The sequence below is a fragment of the Ornithodoros turicata genome, chromosome 10 (genome assembly GCF_037126465.1).
Source record: "Ornithodoros turicata isolate Travis chromosome 10, ASM3712646v1, whole genome shotgun sequence".
Lineage (NCBI taxonomy): Eukaryota > Metazoa > Arthropoda > Arachnida > Ixodida > Argasidae > Ornithodoros > Ornithodoros turicata.
Window position 1 is genome coordinate 27,949,825 of NC_088210.1, and position 27,914 is coordinate 27,977,738.

At 47.5% G+C, this 27,914-nt stretch overlaps 4 protein-coding genes across 6 annotated transcripts in view; 3 read left to right on the forward strand and 1 right to left on the reverse strand.

Annotated features, from left to right (window-relative positions):
- LOC135369672 (uncharacterized) overlaps positions 1-27,914 on the reverse strand; it is a 45,485-nt gene that overhangs the window by 4,926 nt on the left and 12,645 nt on the right. The gene's annotated exons all lie outside the window — the stretch shown is intronic.
- LOC135369662 (cytochrome P450 4C1-like) lies at positions 957-27,101 on the forward strand. 3 transcript variants are annotated; one of them, XM_064603153.1, is made up of 12 exons: positions 957-1,161; positions 15,293-15,539; positions 22,026-22,144; positions 23,354-23,439; positions 23,514-23,701; positions 24,052-24,121; positions 25,155-25,281; positions 25,369-25,551; positions 25,625-25,795; positions 25,875-25,941; positions 26,434-26,613; positions 26,678-27,101. In XM_064603153.1, the coding sequence occupies exons 2-12, from the start codon at positions 15,308-15,310 to the stop codon at positions 26,842-26,844; spliced, it is 1,590 nt and encodes a 529-aa protein (XP_064459223.1). In that variant the 5' UTR covers positions 957-1,161; positions 15,293-15,307; the 3' UTR covers positions 26,845-27,101. The 3 variants fall into 3 exon arrangements, with proteins under 3 accessions (XP_064459223.1, XP_064459222.1, XP_064459224.1); XM_064603152.1 differs by lacking the exon at positions 957-1,161 and adding an exon at positions 10,720-10,813; XM_064603154.1 differs by lacking the exons at positions 957-1,161; positions 15,293-15,539 and adding an exon at positions 15,752-16,748.
- Positions 3,691-8,422, forward strand: LOC135369657 (calcium-activated chloride channel regulator 2-like). The gene has a single exon (XM_064603147.1). The coding sequence runs from the start codon at positions 3,773-3,775 to the stop codon at positions 6,818-6,820; it is 3,048 nt and encodes a 1,015-aa protein (XP_064459217.1). The 5' UTR covers positions 3,691-3,772; the 3' UTR covers positions 6,821-8,422.
- LOC135369661 (calcium-activated chloride channel regulator 2-like) lies at positions 16,742-19,837 on the forward strand. Its single transcript, XM_064603151.1, has one exon. It carries the CDS (start codon positions 16,919-16,921, stop codon positions 19,757-19,759), a length of 2,841 nt encoding a protein of 946 aa, XP_064459221.1. The 5' UTR covers positions 16,742-16,918; the 3' UTR covers positions 19,760-19,837.

The following is a 27,914-nucleotide window of genomic DNA, read 5'->3' on the forward strand; positions in this document are numbered from 1 at the left end:
GGGGACTGCGTTGGACGCTTTCTCCTCACAGTCAGTTGTACGTAATCTATGTCACAAAATGAAAGTAATTTGACTTTTAATTAGACTGACCTGTCAAGTTATATAATATCTTCCGATATATGGCACAATTTGTCAGGAGACAAACGCTAACCATTTCGTACTCTGTTTAGCAAAAAAAGGAAAAAAGAAAGAAAAAGAAAAACCGCTGAAATATATATTATGTCGTTCCAGCATGTGCGCCGCAGATTATACATCTATATATATACGTAGGCTGCTGCATCCAGCGGACCATTTGCGAATCTGAGAGAGTATTTGCTCGGGAGTAAATTCCAATGTCGGTAGACAAACAAGGGAGTAATGGATCTTTTCCACAACGCTTCTGCGCATGCTCTGTGACCCTGACGGCGCCGAAGAGGGTTCCTTACATATTCAATAGATGGCGCCAATATGGCGCCTGTTGTGCTTTGGTTGGCTTTGGCGCGCGCCGATCGTGTTTCGCTGGACACCCGCTAGGACACGACGCCAGTGTGAAAAAGTTCCACTGTGGTCTATAGAGGACTGGAAACTGTAGTTACTCCCAAACTTATTCCTGTCACTCTCTCGGAGTGTATTACTGGACGTAATATGAGAAAGTACACGTTATAGGACACGAGTGTCATGCGAACGACTGCACCTTATCGCACACGCGCGCAGCCGTTTCGAAAATCATTCGTAGTGACGCTAGTTTGTTAGGTAGCATAAACCAGGCGAACGGACATCGGATGACCCGTTTTCCCACGTGTATACGACGCCGGACGCTTCAACAGCTGTCAGAGCACAAACAAAGAACAACGTGGAGCGGGAAAATAACACATTAAACTAGCCGCCACATTAAATTAGACGCCACAGCACTGCCAATGATAAGCGGCGCTGTCGAAGCGCCACACATAATAATCTCCGGCGTGCGCATTGTGGTAGCCTACACCATTGAATCGCTGTTCCTGCTGTGATAACTGCGGCATAGATCGCCTCTGGCGAAATAAATATTCTTTTACGCAAGTTTTGCCGTTCGCTCAACCGGTGAGGCGAGAGCTGTGATTGCCACGCTCACTTTCGATTCCACATCTGCGACGAGACGCTCAAGACCCTTCTGGAAGGAGGTCCATTGCCAAGTTTATCCACGTGAGTATGCCTTGCTGCCATTTAGTTTGCTAAGTGGTACATGAACGCGCCAGTATTCGAAATTCGCCATTACGCCATTCGAAGTACGCCATTCGTACATTCGTACATTCGCCATTCATACATTCGTAAGTACGCCATTCGAAAAGACAGTAAAAAGGAAAGCGGTGCGCCAGTGGCATTGTCGCTTGTCTTGTTGTTTTATGGTTGTTCCTCTCTTTTTGTTTTTGTAACTATTTTTCTTCGTTATATATATATATACTGTGTGTGTGCATGCGCGAAGGACTAGTCGCGCGAATGCTGAGGCCCACGTAAACAAGCGATAAGGCAGTCAATACCGGGCACGAAGCATGCATCCCAGCACGCGATATAGTGATTGCTTTGTTTACCTGTGAGACGCATCCTACACTACGTTTTAGATATCTCATAGTCCCAAAGCACCACTAGAATGTGCCTTGCACTGTGGCAGTACCTCCTAGAAAACATCATCCAGTCCAGGGTGTCGCTCTAGCGTGATTGGACGATCCCGAGCGAGAGATCGCAGGCAATAAACCTCTACCCACCAAACATCATCATGACGTTGGTATAGACAGACCGAAACCGAAACTGCAGAACCGAAGGTCGCGTCCCTTTCAGAGACAATCGTAATCCCCTCAAGAACGTGGCTTTCGGGCGCGACCTTTTTTCGCCACTAGCTTTGAACGTAGATCAACTCTACCAAATGCGTGGCGCTGTCGAACACTATGACGTCATTTGTTTACAAACAAGTAGAGGTCTATTATGTCGACCGACTCCCCCAAAATAAGCAGACAACAAATCATTTTGCAAACATAAATGTATGCGTTAGCCAGCATCATGTCACCTTCGCTTACGAACGCTACTTCACCGACACTACTTCACCGTGGGGGATGACTGAGACAGGGGCATCGTCAAGAACGAGCGCTGATTTTCAAGTACGATACAGATCGATGCACCCGTAAAAGAAACTCATCCGCGATACTCAGGATTACGCATCACGTGGACTACAACGTCGGTGAGTATGGGTGACAAAATGCACACATTGGTGCAGATTTAAAAACAGAGCATTGAGAGAGCACACACATAAATAAAGGATGGCGAAAACGACGGGAGCAAAATGATGTTGCCAAAGTGACCACCGTTTGGACACTAAGCCACAACGAAACTTGAAGGGTTTGCGACAGGTCGTCTCAGGTTATCTCCGATAAATGTAAAAGACGGTTCTTTGCACCGATATGAACCTGCAGTGAAAGTTTCACATCGAAGATGGTAACAGAAGCGGAGAAAATGGGCACCGCGAATACCGAAACCGAAACTCATGCGTCTCTGACGTCACAGCTCTCGCCGCCGCCAGTGAGGCAGCGCACGAGAAGTCACGTGCTTACGACTGCCAATGGGAATGGGCGCAGCTCTGAGCTCTGTGACGCCTGCGCTTCGCTCTTGGAGTGTGTTCTAGGGATTGTATCTCGCAAAGTACGATACGTACAAGAATAATTCTTGTTTCCTCGGTATTCTGTTCAGATATTTAATGTGTCAAAGTACACTTGTGCAGTACAATATAAATACAATTTCAGTATTCTGACATGCAGTACAATGCGTAAATGATCTAATGAGCCACATGTATGAAAGTATCCCAACCCCTTTATCTTTGCTTTCGTCAACGTATGGGTCAGTTTTAGGCCGTATTTCAGTTTCGATGTCAAATGGAGAACGCGGACAAACAAGAGGTTGACTGATAAAGGTAACAATGAAAACTAACGTCATATATATTATTAGGGCTCGTGATGTCACCTTCCCAGCTGTATTTACTTTCCTCCTTCCGCCGTTTATTGGTATAATTTAAAAAGAAAAAAGAAAAAAATATGGAGGTGTCAGCCCAACTCTACATTGGGCCGGCTACTCTAGCAGTCTAGGGTGGAGATTCTAAAACAATGTTTGTTCAAAAAAGTCCTAAGGAAGGAGATCCCAGAGTGAAACACACGTCTATATATGCAGCTGGTCAGTCACTTCTAGAGTACTTCTAGAGTACTTTGTTGAGGTCAATAGGGCCGTTGTCGTGTCTTTCCAATGCATTCCGGAGCACTTCACGGCTTGCTGCGAATTGCTCGCGAACGCCGCACAAATATAGCAGGCTCTTCAACGAATAGGTATAATATCGGGTATATGTATATATGAACACAGATAACTCATAGTCTAACGAACAGGATGAAATATAAATTCCGAGGTTAGGATCTTAGCCGGGGGAAAAATAGTATACTTTTCTTCGTTGCTGCGCATGGAAACATCCATGCGATTCAACGATCTTTGAGCGCAGTTGCATCACAACTTAGAACCTTCCGCAACGGTTTCCGCAAGGAAGAGACGGTTATTCACTGCATCATATAGCTTTATCGCACGCGCATGACCGTGATCTGCGAATAGGTTGTGCCATGAATCACGCGTGTATATGCCGTTAGGGACGATATCCATTGCCTTTATCGGAAGTTCCTCCATACTTGATGTACGGCTCAGTCGCCGCGGCCAACGTTCATACCTCCTTATCCGGAACTAAGCAACCTTATCTCGTGGAGCCCTGACGCTTTAGCCGTTGCTCCCTATGCAATGGATTCCTGCGTGCGAGCCTCGTCTTCCAGTACAGTGTAACATGGCTCCACAGCATTCATTTCCCGGAGTATTCCTGCTCGCATTGTGTGTGTGCTTTGTGCATTGTGACATATCGCTCGTGAAGAACGGCTACAAAGGCATTGTCGTGGCGCTGTCTCCTAGTGTTCAAGTGGAAGACGCCCAAGCCGTCTTCACGTCCCTCCAGAACGTTTTTAGTAGTGCCTCTCGTGCTGTGTTCGACAAGCTAGAGAAACGCGCTTTCTTCGAAGAAATCACTTTGCTATTACCGAAGGGATCGAAGTTCGAAGAGCAACTCAACCTCAGTGACGTATCGTATACGATTTCAAGCAGGCCTAGCTATGATTCAGCGCACTTCGTCATCGAGACTCAAGGTGTGTTTGGACAGAATCCGTACACGCTGCAGTTCGGTCCATGTGGAACTCAAGGTCTGAGAGCTATAGTTCCGCTGCCTTTGCTCAACGCGAATAACGGCGACGTTCTCGCTGAAGAGTGGATTCGCTATCGCTACGGAGTCTTCAGCACGGAGCAGTTTCCAGGTGACCCTCTGTACTCCCAAGGCGTGCCGTCAAAGCAGGATGTCTTGTGTGGCTCTAGCGTTCGCGATGTTATCTTCCGGTCTGAGGACTTCAAGGACATCAATCTAGCCGGCGAGTCGCAATGGAAACAACCAGCCTTCAAAATTGTAAAGGAAGCTCCACTGAGATTTGTAGTGGCTTGGGACGTTGTGGATGTCAACAAAGTAGATACTCCGGAAGTGAAGAACACTCGATACGCTGTCCAGAAATTTGTCTCTGTTATGGTTCCAAACGACGCATCTGGTGCCATGATTTACTTTGGAGACACTAAAGTTGATGGCCAAGATAGCTTGAGACCTATGGACACTGGAGGGAGAGATTTTTTTGTCGCGTACTTCCCAGCATCCTCTACAGGACCGTCCTACTTACCGGATGCATTAAGTAAAGCGAAAAGTATGTTGGAAGAACAAGGTAAATCAACGGTTCCCGCAACAGGTGGCACCATACTCGTCATAACCGAAAGGAATATTTCCGATGAGGTGTACCCCAAAGCTAAGGAGGCCCTGCAAAACACTGATATCACCCTTCACGCGTTGCTTCTTCCAAAGTATGGTGGCGACGATACTTTAGAACGTCTGACAACCGAATTTGGCGGGAAAACGGTTTACGTGCCAGTGATGGGTGAGGCCCTGTCTTTGGCCACCCAGGCCGACAGCATAGCTAGCATTGTTCTGCAAGGCACGGATTCATCGCACACCGTGGTATTACAAAATGAAATTAAAAATGGTCTGCAAGCTGGAGAAGATTGGGAACTACCAATAGAGCTCGATTTAAAACGCGCAACGACACTTACAGTTGAAATAACAAAGAAAAGTATGGACAGTCGATTCAACAACCTGGTTCAGTTGTCGTCGCCAAATAATGAAACAACGTACAGCTCAAGAAGTCAAGAATTTAAATTCAGCAACGATTTCTTCCGCCGCTGGTTCGACATACCGGACCCATCGCCAGGAACATGGACACTGAAATTACAATCTTCAGCTCAAGTCTACGATGACCCTTTGATGATCACTGCAAAGGCCAAGACGAGCGATCACGGAGAGGCTATTGGAGTCAATGTATGGACTAGCGAGACGTCCGACATCGTTAACTCATCTCAACCGCTGATAATTTACGCTGAAGTTCGAAAAGGCGCCGCGCCCATAAGAGGCGCTGTGGTCGAAGCCACAGTGAGGACACCTGGAGGTGATGCCAAATTTGAACTGGTTGATAACGGGAGGGGAGACCCGGATGTTACGGAAGGGGACGGCATCTATACTCGCTACTTTACGGCCTTCTCCACCAGGGGACATTATACGCTCAGTGTTTTTGTGAAGGGCACTGATCTTACCCAGCTGGTTCCAACGCGACCAGACGGTGACGGTCTCCAATGCTGCGGCAGTGAGTTTCCAAAGGAACCGGCAGAGAAGACAGGTGCCTTCAGACGGTACTCCCAATACGGCTCCTTCGTCACGTTGAAAGACCGTCCTGAGGGCGACATATTCCCACCCAGTCGCGTGACAGACTTAGTGGTGAAGCACATCGACTCCGGTAACATGCGTGTCACCCTACAGTGGACAGCACCGGGAAATGACTTGGACAGCGGCAGAGCAGATGCTTACGAGATCCGCTACTTCGACAGGGAAGTCCAATTCAACGAAGAATTTGAAACGGCAGGGAAGTTGATAGGGAAGTTCGACGTGGACGGCCTTACTGACCCTCCGAAAGAGTACGGTCAGTTAGAAACGGCCACCGTGTTTAACTTGAAGTGTAAGCGGAAACCCGACAGCTGCTACTTCGCGTTGCGAGCTAAGGACAAACTCAATTACGGGTCAGTCTCCAACATTGTGAGTGCACAATTTGATGCGATTCCCACGACGACGGGTGTCGACGGGGGAGGCGTCGTCACCCCAGATCCTTCTGCGATCGACGGAGTGTACGTGGAGAACAGACGTGGAGGATCGTATCTAGGTCTCGTCATCGGTATACCGGTCGCTCTGATTATCCTGATCATCATCCTTGTGGTGATAGGAATATGGTTCGTGACAAGAAGGAAAAGACGGGACAAAGAACCGCCAGCTAGGCAACGGTATCCCGTGCCACAGCAAAACGGCAAATCAAACGATGCCGGCCCCACCGACCAGAACAAGAACGAGTATGAGGACCCTTCCATGCTGTCGACAAGCATCAGCCCCGTCAACTCATACTCGGCTGAATATCTTCTGGAAAGGTACGAGGAAGAAAAGAAGAGAAAGTCCAACAAAGCGGCGACTGCACCAGACAAAGAAGACCTGCCGGCCTCCTCCGACGAGTCATCAGTGGGTAAAGCAAACACACACCCAATATGGTGGATGCCAAAGGGACCGCAAGCACCGGACGAGAGTGACCAACCAGCTGCCGTGTACGCTACGGTGGACAAACCAAAAAAAGACATATCCCCGAGGAGAATGCAAACGTTCGTTTGATGGTGCAAGTGTCAGCTGAGTCGCCATATGTTGGTGATAGTTTACATACGCCAGCGATTTGCTTGCTACAATTGTCTGATTGTACGAATCGCCACTTGCAGATGACTTGACAGAAAAGACGCCTTCGGTGCCTTGTCAGTTCCACAGGGGCCAGTGCGGATGATCGCTCTCTAGGCCTATATAAGCAATGACTGAAACGCAGGAGGACCCGTGCTGTCATTTGACCATGAAGCGCCAATAACAAGACGCGCACAGCCTTATAGTAGCACAGTTCATGTCTGTATTATAGCTCCCTCAAGTTGTCATTTGTAATGATGGGTTTCGCTGACGTGTTTCAGGCTGCTACTCAAATCACTTTCGATAGATCCAGATGCTCTTGGTCGGAAGAGCAAAGACCAACCAGTGTGACCGAGCATTATACATGCGCCATACATGTTTGAAGACATGTTGGTCATAGAACAATGTAATGACGGACGACGATCGACGTTAAAGAGGTGGGTTCTGAAACGCCTAAGAAACAATGACCTTCAAATAACTCAGGATAAAGGCGCTCACCCAGGTCATAGACCTAGGCCTAAGTCCTGGTGTCAGCGCCTTTCCGCGAGCTATTTGAAGACTGGTTTTCTGTTGGAAACGAGCATGTTTCATGCCTCCTCCCCGCTCTGATCTCCGGCCACGAGACCGCTGGTTTTGCGATGACTCGGTATCAAGCAAACATTCCGGAGCGCACGCAGTGCATGTCCCACCCCTCTTCCGTGTTATTCGGGAGGGTTTGTGCATCTCTCCGTCATTAAGATGTGTGAATGACTTCACCAAGATATTACGGGGCATAATGCATGAAGGCGAAGTGCTCCCAGCAGTACTGGCTCTTCCACGAGCACAAGTCCTGGTGCAACGACGTAAGTATGCCGACGGGATATGCCTTGCCTAACATCAGACGGGGACAAGAAAAAGAAAGTTGGACGTGATTGATTAATTGATTGAGAAATTTTAAAAAAATGTGGAGATGTGAGGCCCGACCAAGTCGCGTCAGGCTAATCCAGTCATGGCCCCTCGATCGTATACCGAGGGGCCGGGCTCCATTACACGAGAATAGAAAATGAAGTGAAAGAACCAACCTCAAGATGACCAAGAAGACACGAAGAGGCGTCCCTTACGACATTCCTCTCAGTTTTAGCTGCTCATGTGTTAAAAGCCAAAGAAAAAGATTTGACTGAACATGACCTGTAATTGAACATAACTTGGACTGCCTAGTGCTGACAAGTTTTTGTGCCCCCGATGCTGCGAAGAGACACCTTATTGGATGTCACAGTAAGCCACATAAGGTTACTTGGTATTACAGCAGTGATGATGATGACTGATATTTGTATGGCGCACAAAAACTGTTGCACACACAGAGAGAAAGTATGATGATGATTATGTGTGTGTGTGTGCAATTCGCCGTGGACAACAACGCGCTTCTTGAACTTACTTGCTCGACCGGTACATCGTGGAACTTAGAAACATGCACACGTGATAGTGCCTTACTTTGTTCAAAATACGTATAGCACTTTTGGAATGTTGTCAAATGTCATAATAAACCATGTGCGAATTTCGATGAAACAGCATGGCTTCAGACAATCTGTGGAGTTGTGCTAGGCTTCATGGGGCAGCGTTTCAAGCTGTTCAAGGTGTACCTCGGCACCCTGTCTTTCGTCTTCGTGGCAGACATCCACCCACACAGCCGAGGCAGCAGAGGTGCGTATTCGAACAACATCACATTGGCGTAGTCGAATAAATCAAAGCTATCGTCGCTTTCTTAATAACTGTGCATGCAAAGCGGTCAGTCTTTGACTAAAGACTTGCTACTCTTGTCGTCGCAGTTTGACAGTACCTTCGGTTCCTGAAAAAAAAAAAAAAAATTGGTCGAAAGAAGAAAGAAAGAAAGAAGAGGAAAAAGAATGTGTGTGTAAGGCCCATACAGTAAAAGCCGCTTCCCGCTCGTTTACAGTAGACAATGGCTAAATCATTCAGTAACCTTGCCAGGAAGTACCCACCAGTAGGCAGGAGCCGAAATGGGCAAGCCCTGGTACGAAAGTACTAGTACGACAGGAAAACAATGAATATGTGGCTGTTAACTGTTGCCTGTGTCCACGAATGCTAAGACACAGAAACATGTCTTCCATAAACATTCTTTCCTCTGTATTGTGCGCACGAGTCCACTGGTCTACTTCACGACAAGGTGATTGTGGTTTTCATTGGTTCTGAGTCGTCTGTATTCAACACCATCCAAGCTGACAACAGACCCATGTAGGTGTATCAAGAGGAAAGAAGAGCCGTGGGTGGACGTTCTGGTGGTTGAACAACCGAAGAGGTCGACAATGTTACGTTATGTGCGACGACGTCAGCGATGACGATCAGACAGACGCGTATGAGACAGCACGAGAGAGTCACCCAAATTTCCATTGTTACTGACATTCTGATTCTCGAACCGGCGGAGGTCATGTCGGGCTCCAAGGTGCTGTGACATCGGTCGCAGCTCTTGCCGGTTGCGCCAAGGACGCAGACTCCAGTTCTCGTGACCGCTGAAGACACGAGCTAATTCGCGAGTTCTCAGTTCAGGCTGTGGACAAACAATCTTGCATTAAAATACTAATGGTCGTCGATGTAGTTTGCGGAGTCCTTGTCCTCGGCCCTTGGTCTAACCAGATCGACCATCGCCAAGCTCTTGAGTACTTCAAGATTTTTCTCCGCGACACTGGTCTCCTCTCCACCCTATGATGTTCCTGCGTATACCTGCGTACTGTGTGTTCTTGTGTGCTGTGGTTTTGCATACCGTTCTGATGATGTCTCACTGACTTCACTGACTATCGACCCCTATTTAGCATCGTTCATCACCTCATCATCGGTACACATCTCATCCTGTCCATTGTGCTTTGGGGTAGTGGACCGCACCTTATGTGACGAATTTCCCCATTCAATATTATTAATTTATTTGCTGTTGTTGTTGTTGCGGAGTCTTCTTTATATGCACTCGAACTGTCGTTTACAGCGTCAGATTAAGAACGAGTGGCAAGGTTCCATTAGGATCTGAACTAGATGCTTCCGAGCTAAGAATAGATCTTCTGAACTTCGTATGACATCGTATGACGCTTTTTCCTCACAGTCAGTTGTACATAATTTGTGTCACGAATGAAAGCAATATGACTGTTGATTGAACTGACCTGTCAAGTTATGAAATCTGCCGAGTGGCACAATTTGTCAGGAGACGAACACTAACTATTTCTTACCCAGTAGAAAAACACTTAATTATATTGTGTTGTTGCATTAAGTTGCAAGAGATCACACATCTATATACGTGAGGAATTGCATCCAGAGGACCATTTACGAATCTCAGACAGTATTTGCTCGGGATCAAATTACAATGTCGGGAGACTAAGAAAGGAGTAATTGCTGTCTCTAGGGGACTAGAAGCTGTAGTTACTCCCCAACTCACTCAGTTATTTTTTTCTATCTCTCTCTCTTGTAGTGTATTACTGTACCTAATATGAGAAAATACACGACAGTACGTGATGCGAGCGACTGCACCTTATCACACACACGGGCAGCAGTTTCGAAAATCGTTCGTAGCAACGGACATCGGAAATGCCCCGCCGGACGTTTCAGCAGCTGTCAGAACACAAACAAAGAACAACGTGGAGCGGAAAAATATCACATTAAACTAGCGGACGCCACAGCGCTGCCAATGATAAACGGAGCGCTGTCAAGCGCCACACATATAATGCCTCAAACGTGCACATTGTGGTATAGACTGCAACCTTGAATGGCTGTTCCTGCTGTAACAACCGCGACATAGATCGCCTCTGGCGAAGTAAATCTTTTACGCAATTTTTGCCGTTCGCTCAACCAGTGAGGCGAGGGCTGCGATTGCCACGGCCGCTTTCAATTCCACATCCACGACGAGACGTTCAAGACGCGCCTCTGGAAGGAGGTTTCATTGCCAAGTTTATCCACGTGAGTACGCATTGCTGCCATTTAGTTTGCTAAGTGGTACCTGTTCGCGTCAGTTGTAGTGTATATTCAGTAGTGAATTGGCAGTAGTGCCACTTGAAAAGACAGCAAAAAGGAAAGCGGTGCGCGAATGGCGCGAAAGATTGTTGCTCGTCTTGTTATTGTTGGTTGTTCCTCTTCTTCTTTTTGTAACTATTTTTTCTTCGTTTTATATATACATATACATGTGTGTGTGTGTGTGTGTGTGTGTGTGTGTGCATGCGCGAAGCACTATTCGCGGCAATGTTGAAGTCAGCGCAAACAAGCGATAAGTCAGTCAATACAGAACACGAAGCATGCATCCCATATACTATAGTAACTGCTTTGTTTATCCGTGAGACGCGTCCAAGACTGTACGTTTTAGATATCTCGTACTCCCAAAGCACCGCTGGAATATGCCTTGCACTGTGGCCTGTACTTCCAAGGAATTATCGTCCAGGGCGTCGCTATAGCGTGATTCCTCTATCTCGATTAAGATATATATATATATAATTGTGGGTTTACGTCGCGAGGCAACTGAGATCATTCGATCAAGAGATCGGGGGCAATTATGCCGACCGATCCCTCCAAATTAAGCAGACGACAAGCAATTAACAGCCGAAGCAGACAACGTAAGGAGTTGTCGTCTGCGAAAATACTTTTGTATTTTCAATACAACATAAATGTATGCTTTAGCCAGCGCGTCACTTTCGCTTACAACGCTTTCCACGGTTCGCTGTCGTTGTTTCTGGGCGGAACCTTTGGCGCTTTTTATTTTTTTCTCCACACATGAGCCAACACACGCAGTCGGCTCCTTGTTTGCTCATGGCGATAAAGAAAGCCGAAAAACAATTGAGTAATTGTGTTGAATCCCCAACGAGGAAAATACTGCACTATTGGTACGGGATGGGCGACACGCAAGGTCTTCTTTATGGGCATTCTTCCTGTTCCTATATATCGTTTTTTTTTAATTCTTGCTCCCCTGATTGATGTATCAGTACTGCTAACCCTGTCAGAATCCTCACGGAAGCGAAATTAAAAGGAGGTACAAAACCAGCTACGTAAATAAAGAGAAATATGAGTTGCTCTAAAATATATAGTAACCTGTCTGAGTTTAACTAAATTAGGGTGAAATTCAACGCTAAGTCGTCGCATGGCAGGATGCACGTATACAGCCCTCCGCAACCTTAGATACGAAAGTCTTCGTACCTTGCTGCATATGTATAATATACAGGGTGTTTCACCTAGAGTGATAAGAAATCTTAATGGGCGGAGGTTTGTGGGACTTTAGGCAATTACCTTCTGAAAACGTTTGCCGCCATTTAGGAAGGCTTTGGACAATTTTTAACTGCGGGATTTTTTTTTTCAATTGAACATTGAAAATCGCCAAGCAAACCTTACTTTTTTTTTACAGAAATATGAAGTCCTCCAAGGATAACCACAGACCCAACAAAAAATATGCCCACTATGGCAACAGAAATAGTAGAAAAAAAAAAAACGTAAAAATTCTACTTTAGCCCCGCCTGCTTCATTGTCGCAAAGAAGAGCGCACGAAAGATGCGGGGAGAGGAGGGAGTGTTCCTGTCTCTTGTTTTACCTTTCTCTCCCCCGCTTTGACCTTGACGCTGGTGACAACCGTCTGATCACAAAGAAAACGAAACAGCTGTCTTATCACAAAGAAGGCAAAACAGAGCAAGACGGGGACACTTCCTCCTCTAGACGCACATTTCGCTCGCGCTTCTTTGCGACAGTCAAGCAGGCGGGGCTCAAGCGGAATTTTTGCTGATTTTTTTCGACTATTTCTGTTGCGATACTGTACATACTTTTTGTTGCATACATACTGCGGTTCTCCGTGGAGAAATTTCATATTTCTCTAAAAAAAGGTTTGCTTGGCACCTTTTAAAGTTCAATTGAAAAAAAAATTGAAAAAATTGAAAAAAAATTAAAAGTTGTCCAAAGCCTTCCCCAATGGTGGCAAGAGTTTCCAGAATTTCATTGCCGAAAATCCCACCATCCTCCAGCGAGTATGTCGGCAGTTAGAATTTTTTATCGCTTTAGGTGAAACACCCTGTATGTAACAAGTGATGGGAAACAGGCCAGGTACCTGTCAGCCAATCAGTTTGGATCGGATGGTGTTGCACAGACTGGAGTTGTGGCTCGGGAGTCACTATGTTTTCCCGGAGGAAATGACGGGTTTTCGTCGGTACCGTAGTTCCATAGACTCCATCGTGGACTGCCGTTGAAGAAGCAAAAAGCTGCAAACAGATAACCGAAGCTGTATTTCTTGATGTTAAACGAGCGCTGGTGCTCATCGCAAGGTAGTGATCTCCATCTATGCTGATGATGTATGAATATGGACAACTGGAAAATCCAGTCCCGCGATTCAGCAGCGTCTCCTACAGTCGTTGGATGAGATCAGCAGCTCTGGCATGGATGTCTCGGCTGAAAAATCTGTAATCCTCCCATTCACTGGGAAGCGTATATCTGCACCTTCTCACCGCCAGCTGGCAATATCACCTTACGTCAAGTTAGGTGTCATAAATTCCTTTGGGTCACCTTGTACCGCAACTTGTCGTGGGCAGCCCATATCAGATATCTAGAGATGAAGGCGCAGCGCTGGCTGAACGTCCTTCTGCACTTTGCATTGGTCCGTGGAGCCTTCCTGTACAGGCTACCGGTGCTCCTAGGGATTTCACGAACACCTGAGCGGCGACTCCGCGTCCTTTTGGCCAGAAGCCTGCGTATCTGCCTTGTAGTCCCGCGCGCGGTGGAAAACCTGGATGGTATTGGCAGAGACCCACGAGACTCCAGTGGAGGTTTTACGGCTCAAAGAAACTGTGCGTCACTACTTACGCCTGGTTGCTCAACACCCGTCGTCACCCCTTGATCACGAAGACCCGTCGACGGAAGCGGAGCAACATCTCTCAGTGCATCGATAGAGCGAAGCCCCAGCTTCCTGTCTTTCTTTCCAGCTTTATCATGCCTCCGACACCTCCGTGGACGTTCCCGACCCCTGCAGTCTCTTTTTCAATTCCTGGACTGAAAGGCCGGAAGAGTCAGACAACAACTCCAGTTTTGAAAGAATGATGCAGAGCAGATATACTGAGCACACGGCTGTGTTCACGGATGGATCTGCCAGCTCTCAATGCTCGACAGCGTCTCTTACCATTCTGGATGACTCGGTGACACATGGTACCGATTCATCATACGTCCTCCACGTCTGCATAAATACATGGCACCTTACTATTTCTAAGGAATGTCCCATCCACTCATAGCCGTAGATGAGTAGTATACTGCGGCAGCGATTCCAAAGCTTCCCCGCAAAGTATTGCCCGTATGGGACTTCGTTGATCCCTGGCTCCGGTTGTTCCATCCAGGGGCGGATCCAGGATTTTTTTAGACGGGGGTCCATCCTTGTCCTGCTGGTAGATACAACATCTAGGCCAATCAAACGCTATGCCGAGACAGAAACTGAGGAGGGTCAGGACCTCCCCTCTGGATCCGCCCCTGGTTACATCCATCCCCCAGGAAATGAGCCGTCTACAGCTGAGTAGTGGACACGAAGTAGCCCTACCGTGGATTCGAGAACACTGTGGCATCCACGGGAATGAAGAAACGGACAGGGCTGTTGCAGCGGCATATGGGTCCCGATCAGCAATATCTATTATCCTCTCCTAAGGGGATATAGATGAAGCTATCTCACCAATATGGTAAAGCCCCTGTCCCATCTGCAATGGTGTCAAGATGTTCTATCAAGGACCCTCATGACAGAAGTGGGTCCCGATTTATCCCTCAACTTGCCCAATCGGCTGCCTCGCAACTTTTATTCGTCCATCTATACGCAGGCTCCTCCTAGGTGTCGTCTTCGCCCCACTCCGATTGGTCGCTTCGACACCTTGTTATGCTCCAGGTGTGCCGTGCTAGCAGGTATCCAGCATGTGATCGTGTCCTCTTCAGGGTTCAACGAGAAAGCGCTGCGCTACCGACTGAAGTCAATCACGTTCACTTTGGCGACAGTCCTCGGGCCCTTGATCGACATCCTACCACACCGTACTGCCCTGCAGATTTTTCTGGATTTCCTGCAGGACCCTGGTCTCCTTTATATTCTTTAATCATGGCATGCGGCCTTGCTACTGGCTCCCTCCCCTCATTTTACATCTCATGCAGTCTTATCGGCATTGGGGCAGTGTGGGCCACACCCTTGGTAGCGAATTTCTCCATTCATTATCATCAGTGTATTTGTTGTTGTTGTTTCAAAAAAGAAAGGTAGAAATAACACACTGCTTCGCCGACGGGGGGGATGACTGGGACTGGGGCGTCATCAAGAACGAGCGCTGATTTTCAAGTGCGATACAGATCGATGCACTCGTAAAAGAAACTCACCCGTCAAGGTTAAATAGCATCAGATACTCACCTCACGAGGTCAACCTGCACAGATGTAATATAAACCTGGCTCATTTTCAGAGGACCTTGGAAACCATGGAAGCCCTCCGAGAAAGTCCACGTGACAAGGGTGGTGTCATCACAACGTCACTCCTGCTCGTGGTGACAGCCGCGCTGTTACTAGTTTGGTTTCGTCTGACGGCCTTCTATCGCACGTGGAAGATGCTGAGAAAGGTGCCCGGACCCACGGATCTGGTCCCAATGCTTTTCGTTACCGTAGCTCACAGGGCGATACTCAGGATTACGCATCGCGTGGACTACAACGTCGGTGAGTATATAGTTCACAAAATGCACCCATTGGTGCACATTTAAAAATACAGCCTAGAGACAGCACACACATAAATAACGAAAGCCGGAAATGACGAGAATAAAATGGTGTTACCAAAGTGACCACCGTTTGGACAGCATGGGTCAGTTTTTGGCCATATATTTCAGTTTCGATGTCAAGTGGAGAACGCGGTACAACAAGACGTTGACTGATAAAGGTATAACGTCATACATATTATCAGCGGCCCGTGACGTCACGTTTCCCGCTCTATTTACTTTCCTTCTTTTGCAGTTTGTTGGTATAGCTTAAAAAAGAATTTATTTATTATGTATTTAAGAAAAAGGCAATTTATATCTCCAACTACAATGGATTCTAAGCGTGTTTAATAAGGGCGATGCATTTACATAATGAATGGCTCCAATTGCACTATCCCGTATTTCCCAGAAAATATCTAAATAATAGGTTAGTTAATCAATTTTAGCTAATTAGTCGTCCGGCAGTAGCATACGCTGTCCTACAGCATGCGTGCTTGGTTGTATAACTAACCTGCTAAAACGGCATCTATTTTGCTCGGCTAGTTTTTTTTTTTTTTTTAATAAAAATTCTGTAACGGATAAAAAAAACACCTTGTATAACAGACCTCCCCATTCAAGATTACCCATAGTCTAAAGTACGAGATGAAACATAAATTCTGATCTTAGGTTAGGAGAGGATATTGAAAAAAAAGAAAAAAACTTTTCTCGGTTGCTGCATTGAAACAGCCATACGACTCAACGATCTCGCATGACAACTGGGAGTCTGCCGTCTGCCGCCTTTTCTGCATGCGCGCACGCGTAATTCTTCCTGAACATCCAAAGAAGAGGAAGAGGAAGAACAACATGCAAAGCAAGAAGAAAAAAATGGCACCTTCCGCCTCCTCCCTCCCCTCTGCTATGGCTTCCTTCTATTATCATGCGGTCCTATCATCCTCCTTGTCCCGCGTGTGAAGCCGTGTGTCTCGTGCGTCTTTAGAGATTACTCCGCACTAAACCCTGGCCAATCGCCCTGTGTGGCTGGTGGCCACTGTTCCTAGTGGTGGAAGAAGAAGAAGAAGAAAAAAATGGCGGCGCGCACTCTATCACATAGCTTTATCATACGCGTATATGACCGTGATCTGCGAATAGGTTGTGCCATGAATCACCTTTAGGGACGATATCCATTGCCGTTAGGGTAAGTTTCTCCATACTTCTCTGTACGGCTCAGTCGACGCGGCCAGCGTTCATACCTCCTTATCCGGGATCGACCGTAAGCAACCTTATCTCGCGGAGCCCTGACGCTTTAGCCGTTGCTCCTGGCGATGGATTCCTGCGCGCGAGCCTCGTCTTCCAGTACAGTGTAACATGGATCGACAGCACTTTTTTCCCGGAGTATCACTGCTCTCATTGTGGATGTGTTATGTACATTGTGACGTATCGCTCGTGAAAAACGGCTACAGAGGCATTGTCGTGGCGCTGTCTCCCAGTGTTCAAGTGGAAGACGCCCAAGCCGTCTTCACGTCTCTCCAGAACGTTTTTAGTAGTGCCTCTCGTGCTGTGTTCGACAAGCTAGAGAAACGCGCTTTCTTCGAAGAAATCACTTTGCTGTTACCGAAGGAATCGAAGTTCGAAGAGCAACTCAACCTCAGTGACGTATCGTATACGAATTCTAGCAGGCCTAACTATGATTCAGCGCACTTCGTCATCGAGACTCAAGGTGTGTTTGGACAGAATCCGTACACGCTGCAGTTCGGTCCATGTGGAACTCAAGGTCTGAGAACCATAGTTCCGCTGCCTTTCCTCAACGCGAACAACGGCGACGTTCTCGCTGAAGAGTGGCTTCGCTATCGCTACGGAGTCTTCAGCACGGAGCAGTTTCCAGGTGACCCTCTGTACTCCCAAGGCGTGCCGTCAAAGCAGGATGTCTTGTGTGGCTCGAGTGTTCGCGATGTTATCTTGCAGTCCGCTGACTTCAAGGGCATCAATACAGCCGGGGAGTCGCAATGGAAACAACCAGCCTTCACGATTGTAAAGGAAGCTCCACTGAGATTTGTAATGGCTTGGGACGTTGTGGATGTCGACAAAGTAGATACTCCGGAAATGAAGAACACTCGATACGCTGTCCAGAAATTTGTCTCTGTTATGGTTCCAAACGACGCATCTGGTGCCATGATTTACTTTGGAGACACTAAAGTTGATGGCCACGATAGCTTGAGAGCTATGGACACTGGAGGGAGAGATTATTTTGTCGCGTACTTCCCAGCATCCTCTACAGGACCGTCCTACTTACCGGAGGCTTTAAGTAAAGCGAAAAGTATATTGGAAGAACAAGGTAAATCAACGGTTCCGGCAAGAGGTGGCACCATACTCGTCATAACCGAAAGGAATATTTCCGATGAGGTGTACACCAAAGCTAAGGAGGCCTTGCAGAACACTGATATCACCCTTCACGCGTTGCTTCTTCCACGGTACGGTGGCGACGATACTTTAGAACGTCTGACAACCGAATTTGGCGGGAAAACGGTTTACGTGCCAGTGATGGATGAGGCCCTGTCTTTGGCCACCCAGGCCGACAGCATAGCTAGCATTGTTCTGCAAGGCACGGATTCATCGCACACCGTGGTATTACAAAGTGAAATTAAAAATGGTCTGCAAGCTGGTGAGGACTGGGAACTACCAATAGAGCTCGATTTAAAGAACGCAACGACACTTGCAGTTGAAATAACGAAGAAAAGTAGGGACAGTCAGTTCAACAACCGGGTTGAGTTGTTGTCGCGAAATAATAAAAAAACGTACAGCGTAAGAAGCATAGAATTTAGTTACAACCACGATTTCTTTCGCCGCTGGTTCGACATACCGGACCCGTCGCCAGGAACATGGACACTGAAATTGACATCTTCAACTCAAGCCGACTATGAACCTTTAATGATGACTGCGAAGGCCATGACGAGCGATCACGGAGAGGCTATTGGAGTCAATGTATGGACTAGCGAGACGTCCGATATCGTTAACGCATCTCAACCGCTTATAATTTACGCTGAAGTTCGAAAAGGCGCCGCGCCCATAAGAGGCGCTGTGGTCGAAGCCACAGTGAGGACACCTGGAGGGGATGCCAAATTTGAACTATTTGATAACGGGAGGGGGGACCCGGATATTACGGGAGGGGACGGCATCTATAGTCGTTACTTTACGGCCTTCTCCACCAGGGGGCATTATACGCTCAGCGTTTTTGTGAAGGGCACTGATTTTACCCAGCTGGTTCCAACGCGACCAGACGGTGACGGTCTCCAATGCTGCGGCAGTGAGTTTCCAAAGGAACCGGCAGAGAAGGCAGGTTCTTTCAGCCGACGCTCCCAATACGGCTCCTTCGTCACCCTGGAAGACCGTCCCGAGGGTGACATATTCCCACCCAGTCGCGTGACAGACTTAGTGGTGATGCACATCGACTCCGGTAACATGCGCGTCATCCTACAGTGGACAGCACCGGGAAATGACTTGGACAGCGGCAGAGCAGACGCCTACGAGATGCGCTACTTCGACAGGAAGGTCCAATTCAGCGAAGAGTTTGAAACGGCAGGAACTCTGATAGGTAACATCGCCACGGATGGCCTTGTTGGCCCTCCGAGAGAGTACGGTCAGTTAGAAATGGCTATCCTATTTAACTTGAAGTGTAAGCGGAAACCCGACAGCTGCTACTTCGCGTTGCGAGCAAAGGACAAGCACAATTACGGGCCAGTGTCCAACGTTGTGCGTGTGCAATTTGATCCGATTTCCAATAGGACTGCTGACGACGAGGGAGGCGTCGTGGAGGATAGACGTGGAGACGCATATCTATGTTTCGTCATCGGTATAACAGTCGCTCTGCTTACCCTAATCATCGTTCTTGTGGTGATAGGAATATGGTTCGTGACAAGAAGGAAAAGACAGGACAAAGAACCGCCAGATACAGAATGGCATCCCGCCCCACAGCGAAACGGCAAAGCCAAGGATGCCGGTCCCACCGATCAATACGAGACTGAGTATGGGAAAACTTCAATGATGTCGACAAGAATCAGTCCCGCCAAGTCATACCCGGCGGAATATCTTCCGGGAAGGTACGAGGAAGAAAAGAAGAGAAAGTCCCACAAGACGGCTGCGACACCAGACAAGTCGTCAGTGAGAAAACCGAACCCAATATGGTGGACCACAAGCTTTGGAAAACAGTGACCCCCCGTTCCCCGTGTACGCTACGGTGAACAAACCACAGAAGGAAATATCCACCGGGAGAATAAGTAAAATGGTAAAATAAATAAAATAATTACATGGTGCAAGTGTCGGCTGCGTCGGCATATTTTGGTGATATAGTTTACAAACGTCAGCGATTTGCTAGCTATACTTGTACGAGCCGCCACCTCCAGCGGACTTGACAGAAAAGACGTCTTGTGCATTATTAATTCCGTGGGGCTCAGTGCGCACCATCACCCAACTAGGCCTATGTGGGCCATGACTGGAACGCAAGATGGCCTGCGCTGTTATTTGACCATCAAGCGCCAATAACAACACGCACACAGTCTTTAGGTTAGTCGTAGAGATCATGTCTGTATTATAGCACCACCGCAGCATTGGTTGTGGGTCCCTCACGTTGTCATTTCTAATTATGGGTTCCGCTGACGTGCTTCAGGCTGCTACTCCAATCTCTCTTGATCGTTCCATATGCTCTTGGTCGGAAACGCAAAGGCCCATCAGTTTGGTGATGCCTTCTGTTAGGCTTACCACAGGTGTGCTCTCAGTCGCCCAGGGGCGAGGGTGCGTGTTGGTCATAGAACAATGTAATGACGAACGATGATCGACGGTAAAGAGGTAGGCTCTGAAACGCCTAAGAAACAGTTGAATTCAAATCACTCAAGATAAAGGTTGCTCAACCAGGACCTAGATGTCCTAGGTAAGTTCGAGTCCTGGTGTGAGCGTCTTTTTCGCGAGTTATTTGAAGGCTGGTTTTCTGTTGGAAAGGGGCATGTTTCATGCGCCCTACCACGCTGGGATTCCCCGCCGGCTAGACCGCTGGTTTTGCGACGACTTGGTATACCAAGGAAACATTTCGGGGCGCACGCAGGGCATGTCCTGTACTTCTCATCCATGTTTTCCACCAGGGTATGCCCATCTCTCCGTCATTAAGATGTGTGAATGATCCTATACCAAGGTATTATGGGGCATAATACATAAAGGTCAAGTACTCCCAGCAATACTGGTTATTCCGAAACCGCAAGTTCTGGTGCAGCGGCGTAACTACCGACCAACGGGTTATGCACCCCGACTGGCGCCCCAGAAACCGACAATAGAGGCAGAAATGAAAACAGCAAGCCCAGAAACACATTACCTAGTGCTCGGAATATTGCACAGTGTACCCGCTTTCAACACCAGTTTCCAGTGGCGCAGCTAAGCTTTAGTAGTGCGTTTGGGGTGAAGCGAGGGGAAATCTTCCTCCCCATGACCCAATACTGGGCCTCGCTGAATTTTTTATTTTTATTTTTTCTCGCTTCGCCTCTGGCAAGGAAGAGCAAGCTGGACATGGTTGATTGATTGACTGAGAAATAAAAAATCCGGGGTCAGGCTACCCCGGTCACGGCTCCTCGATCGTAACAAACGAGGGGCCGTACTCCAGTACTCCAGAATAGAAGAACCAACCTCAAGATGATCAAGAAGACATGAAGAGGCGTCCCTTACGACACTCCTCTCATTTTTAGGCGTTGAAGTGTTAAAAGTCAAACCAAAACGTTAAGCTGAACATGACCTGACATTGAACATGACAGCCTAGTGCTGACAGGTCTTAGTGTTTCTCGCTTATCGTACAAGCATGTGATGTCACGAGAAGACCGGTTCGAGGTTACGTCTTGCTGTGGTGGGCGAGAAGAGAGAGAGAGAAAAAACGCGTCGACTGATGAAGCTGATAGTACCCACCAGCATGCGTTGCGGGCGAGACTGGGAGGTACCCGGGTTCGAATCCCGGTGCCGGCTGTGCTGTCTGGGGTTTCTCCTTGGTTTTCCGCAGACGCCTTCAGACATATGTCGGCACCGTTCCCTTAGAAGTCGGCCCAGGACGCACATTCCCGCAGCGCGTGGTCCACCTCTGTGAGGCCGACAATGGCGTGCCCTTTCGCCAACACCACCACCTCCTTTGCGGGGCGGAGCTACGTAATCAGTGACGTAGGAGTTCGAGCCGTCTATTGGCTGTCACAGTAAGCCACATAAGGTTACTTGGTATTATAGCAGTGATGATGATGTCTGATATTTTTATGGTCCACAGAAACTGTTGTGCACACAGAAGAGAGAGATAATGTATGTGCGCGCGCAGCTCGCTGTGAACAACAGGGCGCTCCTCAAACGTACTTCCTTGGCCGGTATCTCTTGGTTCAAAATACATATAGCACTTTTGCATTGCTGTCAAATGTCATGTAAACCCATAATAAACCATATGCAAATTTCGTTGAAACAGCATGCCTTCAAGCAATCTGTGGAATTGTGCTATGCTTCATGCGGGGACGCTTCAAGCTGTTCAAGGTGTACCTCGGCATCGTGCCTTTTGTCGTCGTCTACACACCTGAGTCAGCAGAGGTGCGTATAAGAGCAATATCACATCGGCGTAGTCGAATTAATAAAAGATTGTCGCCGCTTGCTTGCTTGCTTGTTGAATAAGGGTGTAAGGTGCTTATAGTCTTTGACTAAAGACTTGCTACTCTTGTAGTCCCAGCTTGGCAGTACCTTCATTATCTGTGTACGGCCCATAGAGCATAAGGTCACTGCCGCTTCCCCTCACTTATAAGGAAGCCGTTAAATCATTCACTAAGCTAGCTTGCTAGAAGATACGGACCTTTCCAGGAGGTACCCACCAGGAGCCGAAATGGGCAATGAATGTGGCGGTTAACTGCTGCCTGTCCACGAATGCTAAGACGTGGAAACATGTCTGCCATAAACATTATTTCCTTCTATCGTACGCACGGGTCCACTAGTCCACTTCACGATAAGGCGACTGTGGTGTTCTCTGGTTCTTATTCGTCTGCAATCAACACCATCTATGGGGACGACGGAACCATGTCGGTGTATCAAGAAGCAAGAAGAGACGTGGACATTCTGATGGTTGAACAACCAAAGAGTGTATACAGGAAGTAGACGCGGACAAGACAGCACGAGAGAGTCACCAACTCGCCCAAGTTTCCATCGTTACTGACATTCTGATCCTGGAACTGGCGGAGGCTATGTCTGATTCCAATTTGGTCACAGCGCTTGCCGGTTGCGCCAAAGACGCATTGTCGTGTGCAATGTTAGGCCAAGAACGGGTAGCGAGGTTCCATTAGGTTTTGAACTAGATACTTCTGAGCTGAGACTAGATCTTCTGAAGTTCTCAAGGCTGATTGCGCCACTTCAACAGTACCGTAAATAATTATGGGTATTATGCGTCAGGTACTGCCAATCCATGCACTGTTGCCGGGGCCACCTCGAGGCTACGATGGGTTCGACACAGAGGACGAGGAATATATAAGCTTGTAAATTGACCATTGCCAATCAACCGTCGTCAGTAAAGGCGACAAGATTTGTACTTGCGCGTGAAATTGTTCAACTTAACGCATTACTTCACAGTACCATCCTTGGGATATAGGGTCTTATCATCACGATTAAAGTGATTACTAATGACTGCTGCTCCTTCGATCACGTTGACACATTTAAGAGTCACTAAATGTCACCCTTTTCTGTAAGCAAATTTGTCACAAGGTGTAGTAAATAGCGAAATCATGTGGACATATATGTTATCTCACTTTTTCACAGGCCTTGCTAAAAAGTACAACCGTTCTTAACAAGTCCTTTATATACAAGTTACTCAATTTCTGGCTTGGAACTGGGCTGCTCACAAGGTAAGCTTTTTCTCAGGCTGAACGACGTCCAAATGAGCCGGGTAATTACCAGACATGCTAAATGTGTCTTCCAGTAAACGTACAAAGTGGCGTGGTCGACGTAAACTCTTAACCCCAGCTTTCCACTTCAAGCTTCTGGACGACTTCTTGCCCGCCATGGCAGAACATGCGCTCGAACTCGTCCATAAGCTCCGCGCTCTTCCTCCAGGACCTGTGGACATCGTGCCATTCATGTCGAACTTGACCCTGGACATCATTTGCGGTATGGTCATTCTTGCACGCAGTTCAAAACGTACAGAATACGTGGTGTCACGAACGTCATACAGTGCAGGCGTGCCGGTTCGCTGTTAAAACAGAACTTCACCACATAGCACGTTCTTAGCCAAAGATCATTCCGAATGATATCATTCTGTGTCCTGGTTTGTTCAAAACAGGGGGAGGTGCCTATTTGGGACATGCATAATGTGTCTCAGGCGCCGCCTTCCCTTTTCAACAAATCAGGGCACACAGTGCTATCATTCGGAATGGTGGTTGGCTAGGAACGTGCTGCGTGGCTAGGAACGTGCTGTGCAACTGAGGATGATTCCAGATGTAATGTAATTTCACTTTCAGAAACCGCCATGGGTGTCAAAATAGGAGCAATACAGGATGAAGGAACTCCGTACGTCAAAGCTGTCAAAGTGTAAGTGTTCACTTCTCTTCGAGGTACCAGGATACCGCATGACATACCACAGTACGGTGAAGCAAAGGTTTTGTTACGATTACCTTATTTGAACGGACGGACGAACGAACGAACAAACGAACGAATGAGATTATTTTACCCGAGAACGGCCGCAAGAGCCTTGGTGTTGGCGTGTGAAACTAGAGTAACATACATATATGCAGCAACACACGTTAATGATATAAAGGAAATAGCAGCAAGGCAATAATACAAGGCACTATAGAAGGTTAAAAGAGCACACATACAGATGATAAACATATGGGGGACATAGGGAAGAGGCTCCAAAACTGCAATATATTAGGTAATATTTGAAAGAGTACAATGAAGAAGCATAAACACTTAAGAGAATGTGCACCTGCTGCGGATCTAGTCTAACGCCTGCTCTCTACTCGAACGTGACGTACAGTGATGTTGTTTCTTCAGCCACAACCATGCATCTAGCCGCCGTATAGCCATAGCCATATAGCCGCATGCGCAGCCAGTCGTAGTCACCTGTTCTCCTTGTTTGGAACGTGCAACATGCTCTTGTTCTGCACGCAAAATGCATGTACTGGGTTTGTTCTACGTGAAGTTACGCGCTATCCTCGACGCGTATCCCTCTACTGGGTATGCGCACAATTACAAGAACAGTTAGTGACGATACCAGCAGCATGGCCGAGCGGTTATGGCGTCCCGCTCGTAGGTCGTATAGTTAGTGTTAATCTAGAAGCGAATACACACGTATAGAGAAATACAGACCAGACTAGACCAGGTGCAGAAACGTGCATGTGTGCAGACCAGTGGTGGTGGTGGTGGTGGGTGGTGAAAGGGCTTGCCGTTGTCGGCCTCACGTGCAGACCAGACTATCCCAAGCAGCACAACATCTTGGCCCAATAAACGACCAGTATTGTCAATCACGGCCCAATATTGTTCCAATCTTGGTCCAATGTTGTCGTGCTGCTTGGGATACCTAATTGGTTCCAACCATGTGATCAAGTGTTTTCTGTTCATATAGGGTGTCGGGATCTTTCCTAGCGCGTGTGGTACGTCCCTACTTCTGGAGAGACAGCATTTTCTATCTGACCGAGACAGGCAGAGAAATTAAGAAAAACGTAGAGTTCCTTCACAAGTTCACTACCGAGGTTAGTTTAGTTTTTTTTTTTTTTTTGTCACCTCCTGGAAGATATTCAGAGTCTGGCCATGTCCTTTCTCTCTGTCCTTTCATGCAGATAATCCATGCCCGAAAGAAAGAATACATGCAAGGGATATCTACCATAGAAACGAATTATACCAACACGATAGGACGGAAGCGGCGCACTGCTTTCTTGGACACTCTTGTATCCTACCATTTGGAAAATCCCGCGTTCACGGAAAACGGCATCCGTGAAGAAGTGGACACGTTCATGTTTGAGGTATGGTCCCGTGCCCACAACGTCCACCGTGTATAGCCTCAAACCTATACAAATGATCGTCTAAATAACTAAGGGTCATGACACTACGGCAATGGGCATCTCATTCACGCTCTACCTCCTGGGACTCCACAAAGACGTGCAGGACATGGTGGTCAAGGAACTGCAGTCCATCTTCAATGACGACGACAGGCTTCCCACTGTGGAGGATCTCAAGCAGATGAAGTACCTCGAGTGCGTGATCAAGGTACTTTTCTCTTTCGCAAGAGCCATGTTACTCCAGCGAAACAGTACAGAAAGCGTACTACCTACATATTTTGCCGTAGGAAAGCCATAGGCTGTATCCACCTGTTCCCATCATCGGACGCGATATTGAAGAGGATATGGAATTCGGTAAGATGTTTTAAGCCGTGACTAAGCATCTCTCACACACTGCATTTTGCCAAAATATTTTCCTGCGTGTGACATGGAGACATCATAAAACTCATTTCTATAGAGTTTTGAGAAATAATACATCACAACGTGCGCAATATGCCATCCGTCTGGCAACATAGCACCTCCGACATAGCTTTCAGTCGCCTCACCAGCTGGCTGTCTTTCATCGTGGGACGGGGAGAGGAGGACGGGAAGGTGGTGCGCTGTTGCTAGGAGACGCACGTCAGAGCTCGTAGTGACGTCATCTACTTCTGGAGAGTCCGAAACTATAGTTTTGCGGGTTTTCTTTCTTCCTTGCGGGTTTTCGTAAGCTTGCTGGATTCATATTTTCTGAAGGGAGACTTTTATGGAGGTTGATTGTGAAATAAGCTAAATAGCTTCGTTTTAGCCTTTGCATTCAGGTCCAAACCCATGATATAGATGTCTACTTTTCCTCTCGTCTCTTGAAAGATGGTTACATGCTGCCCAAGGGGTGCACCGTGAACTTGTTCATCTACTGCCTGCACCGCAACGAGACCTGGTTTCCGAAGCCTGAGGAGTTTCGACCAGAAAGATTTCTTCCCGAGAACAGCGCTGCAAGACACCCGTACGCCTACGTGCCCTTCTCCGCGGGATCGCGTAACTGCATTGGTATAAGGAACTGCACCTGTACAATGTTCTGACAGTATGCCTTATAGCTACCACGCACTTGCAGGTCAGCGTTTTGCACTTCAAGAAGAGAAGACTGCAATCTCAACCATTCTACGCCACTTCTCTTTGCACAGCCCAGATACAAGAGAGACGGTCCTCTTGATATGGGAACTCGTCCTTAGACCGGTCAATGGACTTCGAGTGCAGTTCACACCGAGGAAATGTTTGTAGACGTTCTCGTGTGGCATAAAATATGTGTATGGTTAATACTTGTTGGACGATGGGAGCGGTCAAACAAACATGTTTAACCTGGACTCCTAAGCATATTTTGTAGACCTGTACACCACTGCATTGTATATAGTTTGCATTACAGGAGAAGCACTGTGCAGAAGGTGCATGATAACATTTTTTTCATCGCCGGGTGTTTTAAAAACAGCCCTGGGGCGAGATAGTTGCATATCACAAACAATAAAACATTCAGCCATTCAGCTCTCGTCTACACATTTTTGTGGTTACACTTAACCAGCACAGTCACTGCTTGCCAACATCTCTTGATAGATACGGGCACCATGTCGCTCCGGAAGCTGAAGAACATTGGAGTAGGCGGATCAGGTGACAGTTTATTCCATTGTGTTTAGGCTAAGTATGGTATATACTTGACAAGCCTACAACCGTTTTCAATTTGTTCCTCTGTACTAAAGCATTCAGCCTGTGAAATATGGAGTTGAAAATCGTTCAAACACTCAAAAATATTCTATATTAACAACGGTCGCCTGGACCGTGACGTCAAACACAGGAGATGTTGCAGACGGTCTTTTGCAAGCAAGCTTGCAAACTTCGTCATGAAATGTGTCTTAATTTGACCTGGAGCTAAGGTCGTATCTTATCGTTGACACAGAAGCCCACCGGAAGTATAATGTAGCCGTTGATTGTCGGCATGGTTACCGGAGCACGTTTTCCTCTCTCGTTTTCTTCTTCTTCGTCAGAAAGTGTCTCTGTCGGTGGCTTTCTGGGAGCTGCTGTGTCCGGAACACCATGGTCCGCCTATAGACGCTGTGTGCGCCTCCATCGCTGACAATTTGCCTTTCGCCATATCTCTGCTGTCTTGGACGGCAGATATACAACAGCGTCGTTTGTTGTCATAATCGAAACCATGCACCAATGTGGTCCCGCGAGGTGTGTTGATGACATAAGCCAGGTTCGAAGGGATATATCCGGCGATCACGCCCCGCTATTTTTGCGCAGTCACTGCGCCATGGGTAACTGCACGCTCTAGGGCCAAGTAAACACTATGTGAAGAC

Excerpts from the sequence above, each read along its gene's own strand:
- LOC135369657 (XM_064603147.1), top strand. The coding sequence starts at position 3,773 with ATGCAATGGATTCCTGCGTGCGAGCCTCGTCTTCCAGTACAGTGTAAC.
- LOC135369661 (XM_064603151.1), top strand. The coding sequence starts at position 16,919 with ATGGATCGACAGCACTTTTTTCCCGGAGTATCACTGCTCTCATTGTGG.
- LOC135369662 (XM_064603153.1), top strand. The coding sequence starts at position 15,308 with ATGGAAGCCCTCCGAGAAAGTCCACGTGACAAGGGTGGTGTCATCACA. Across the intron at positions 22,145-23,353 it reads ACACACCTGAGTCAGCAGAG|GCCTTGCTAAAAAGTACAAC; the intron begins GTGCGTATAAGA and ends ACTTTTTCACAG. Across the intron at positions 24,122-25,154 it reads TACGTCAAAGCTGTCAAAGT|GGTGTCGGGATCTTTCCTAG; the intron begins GTAAGTGTTCAC and ends CTGTTCATATAG.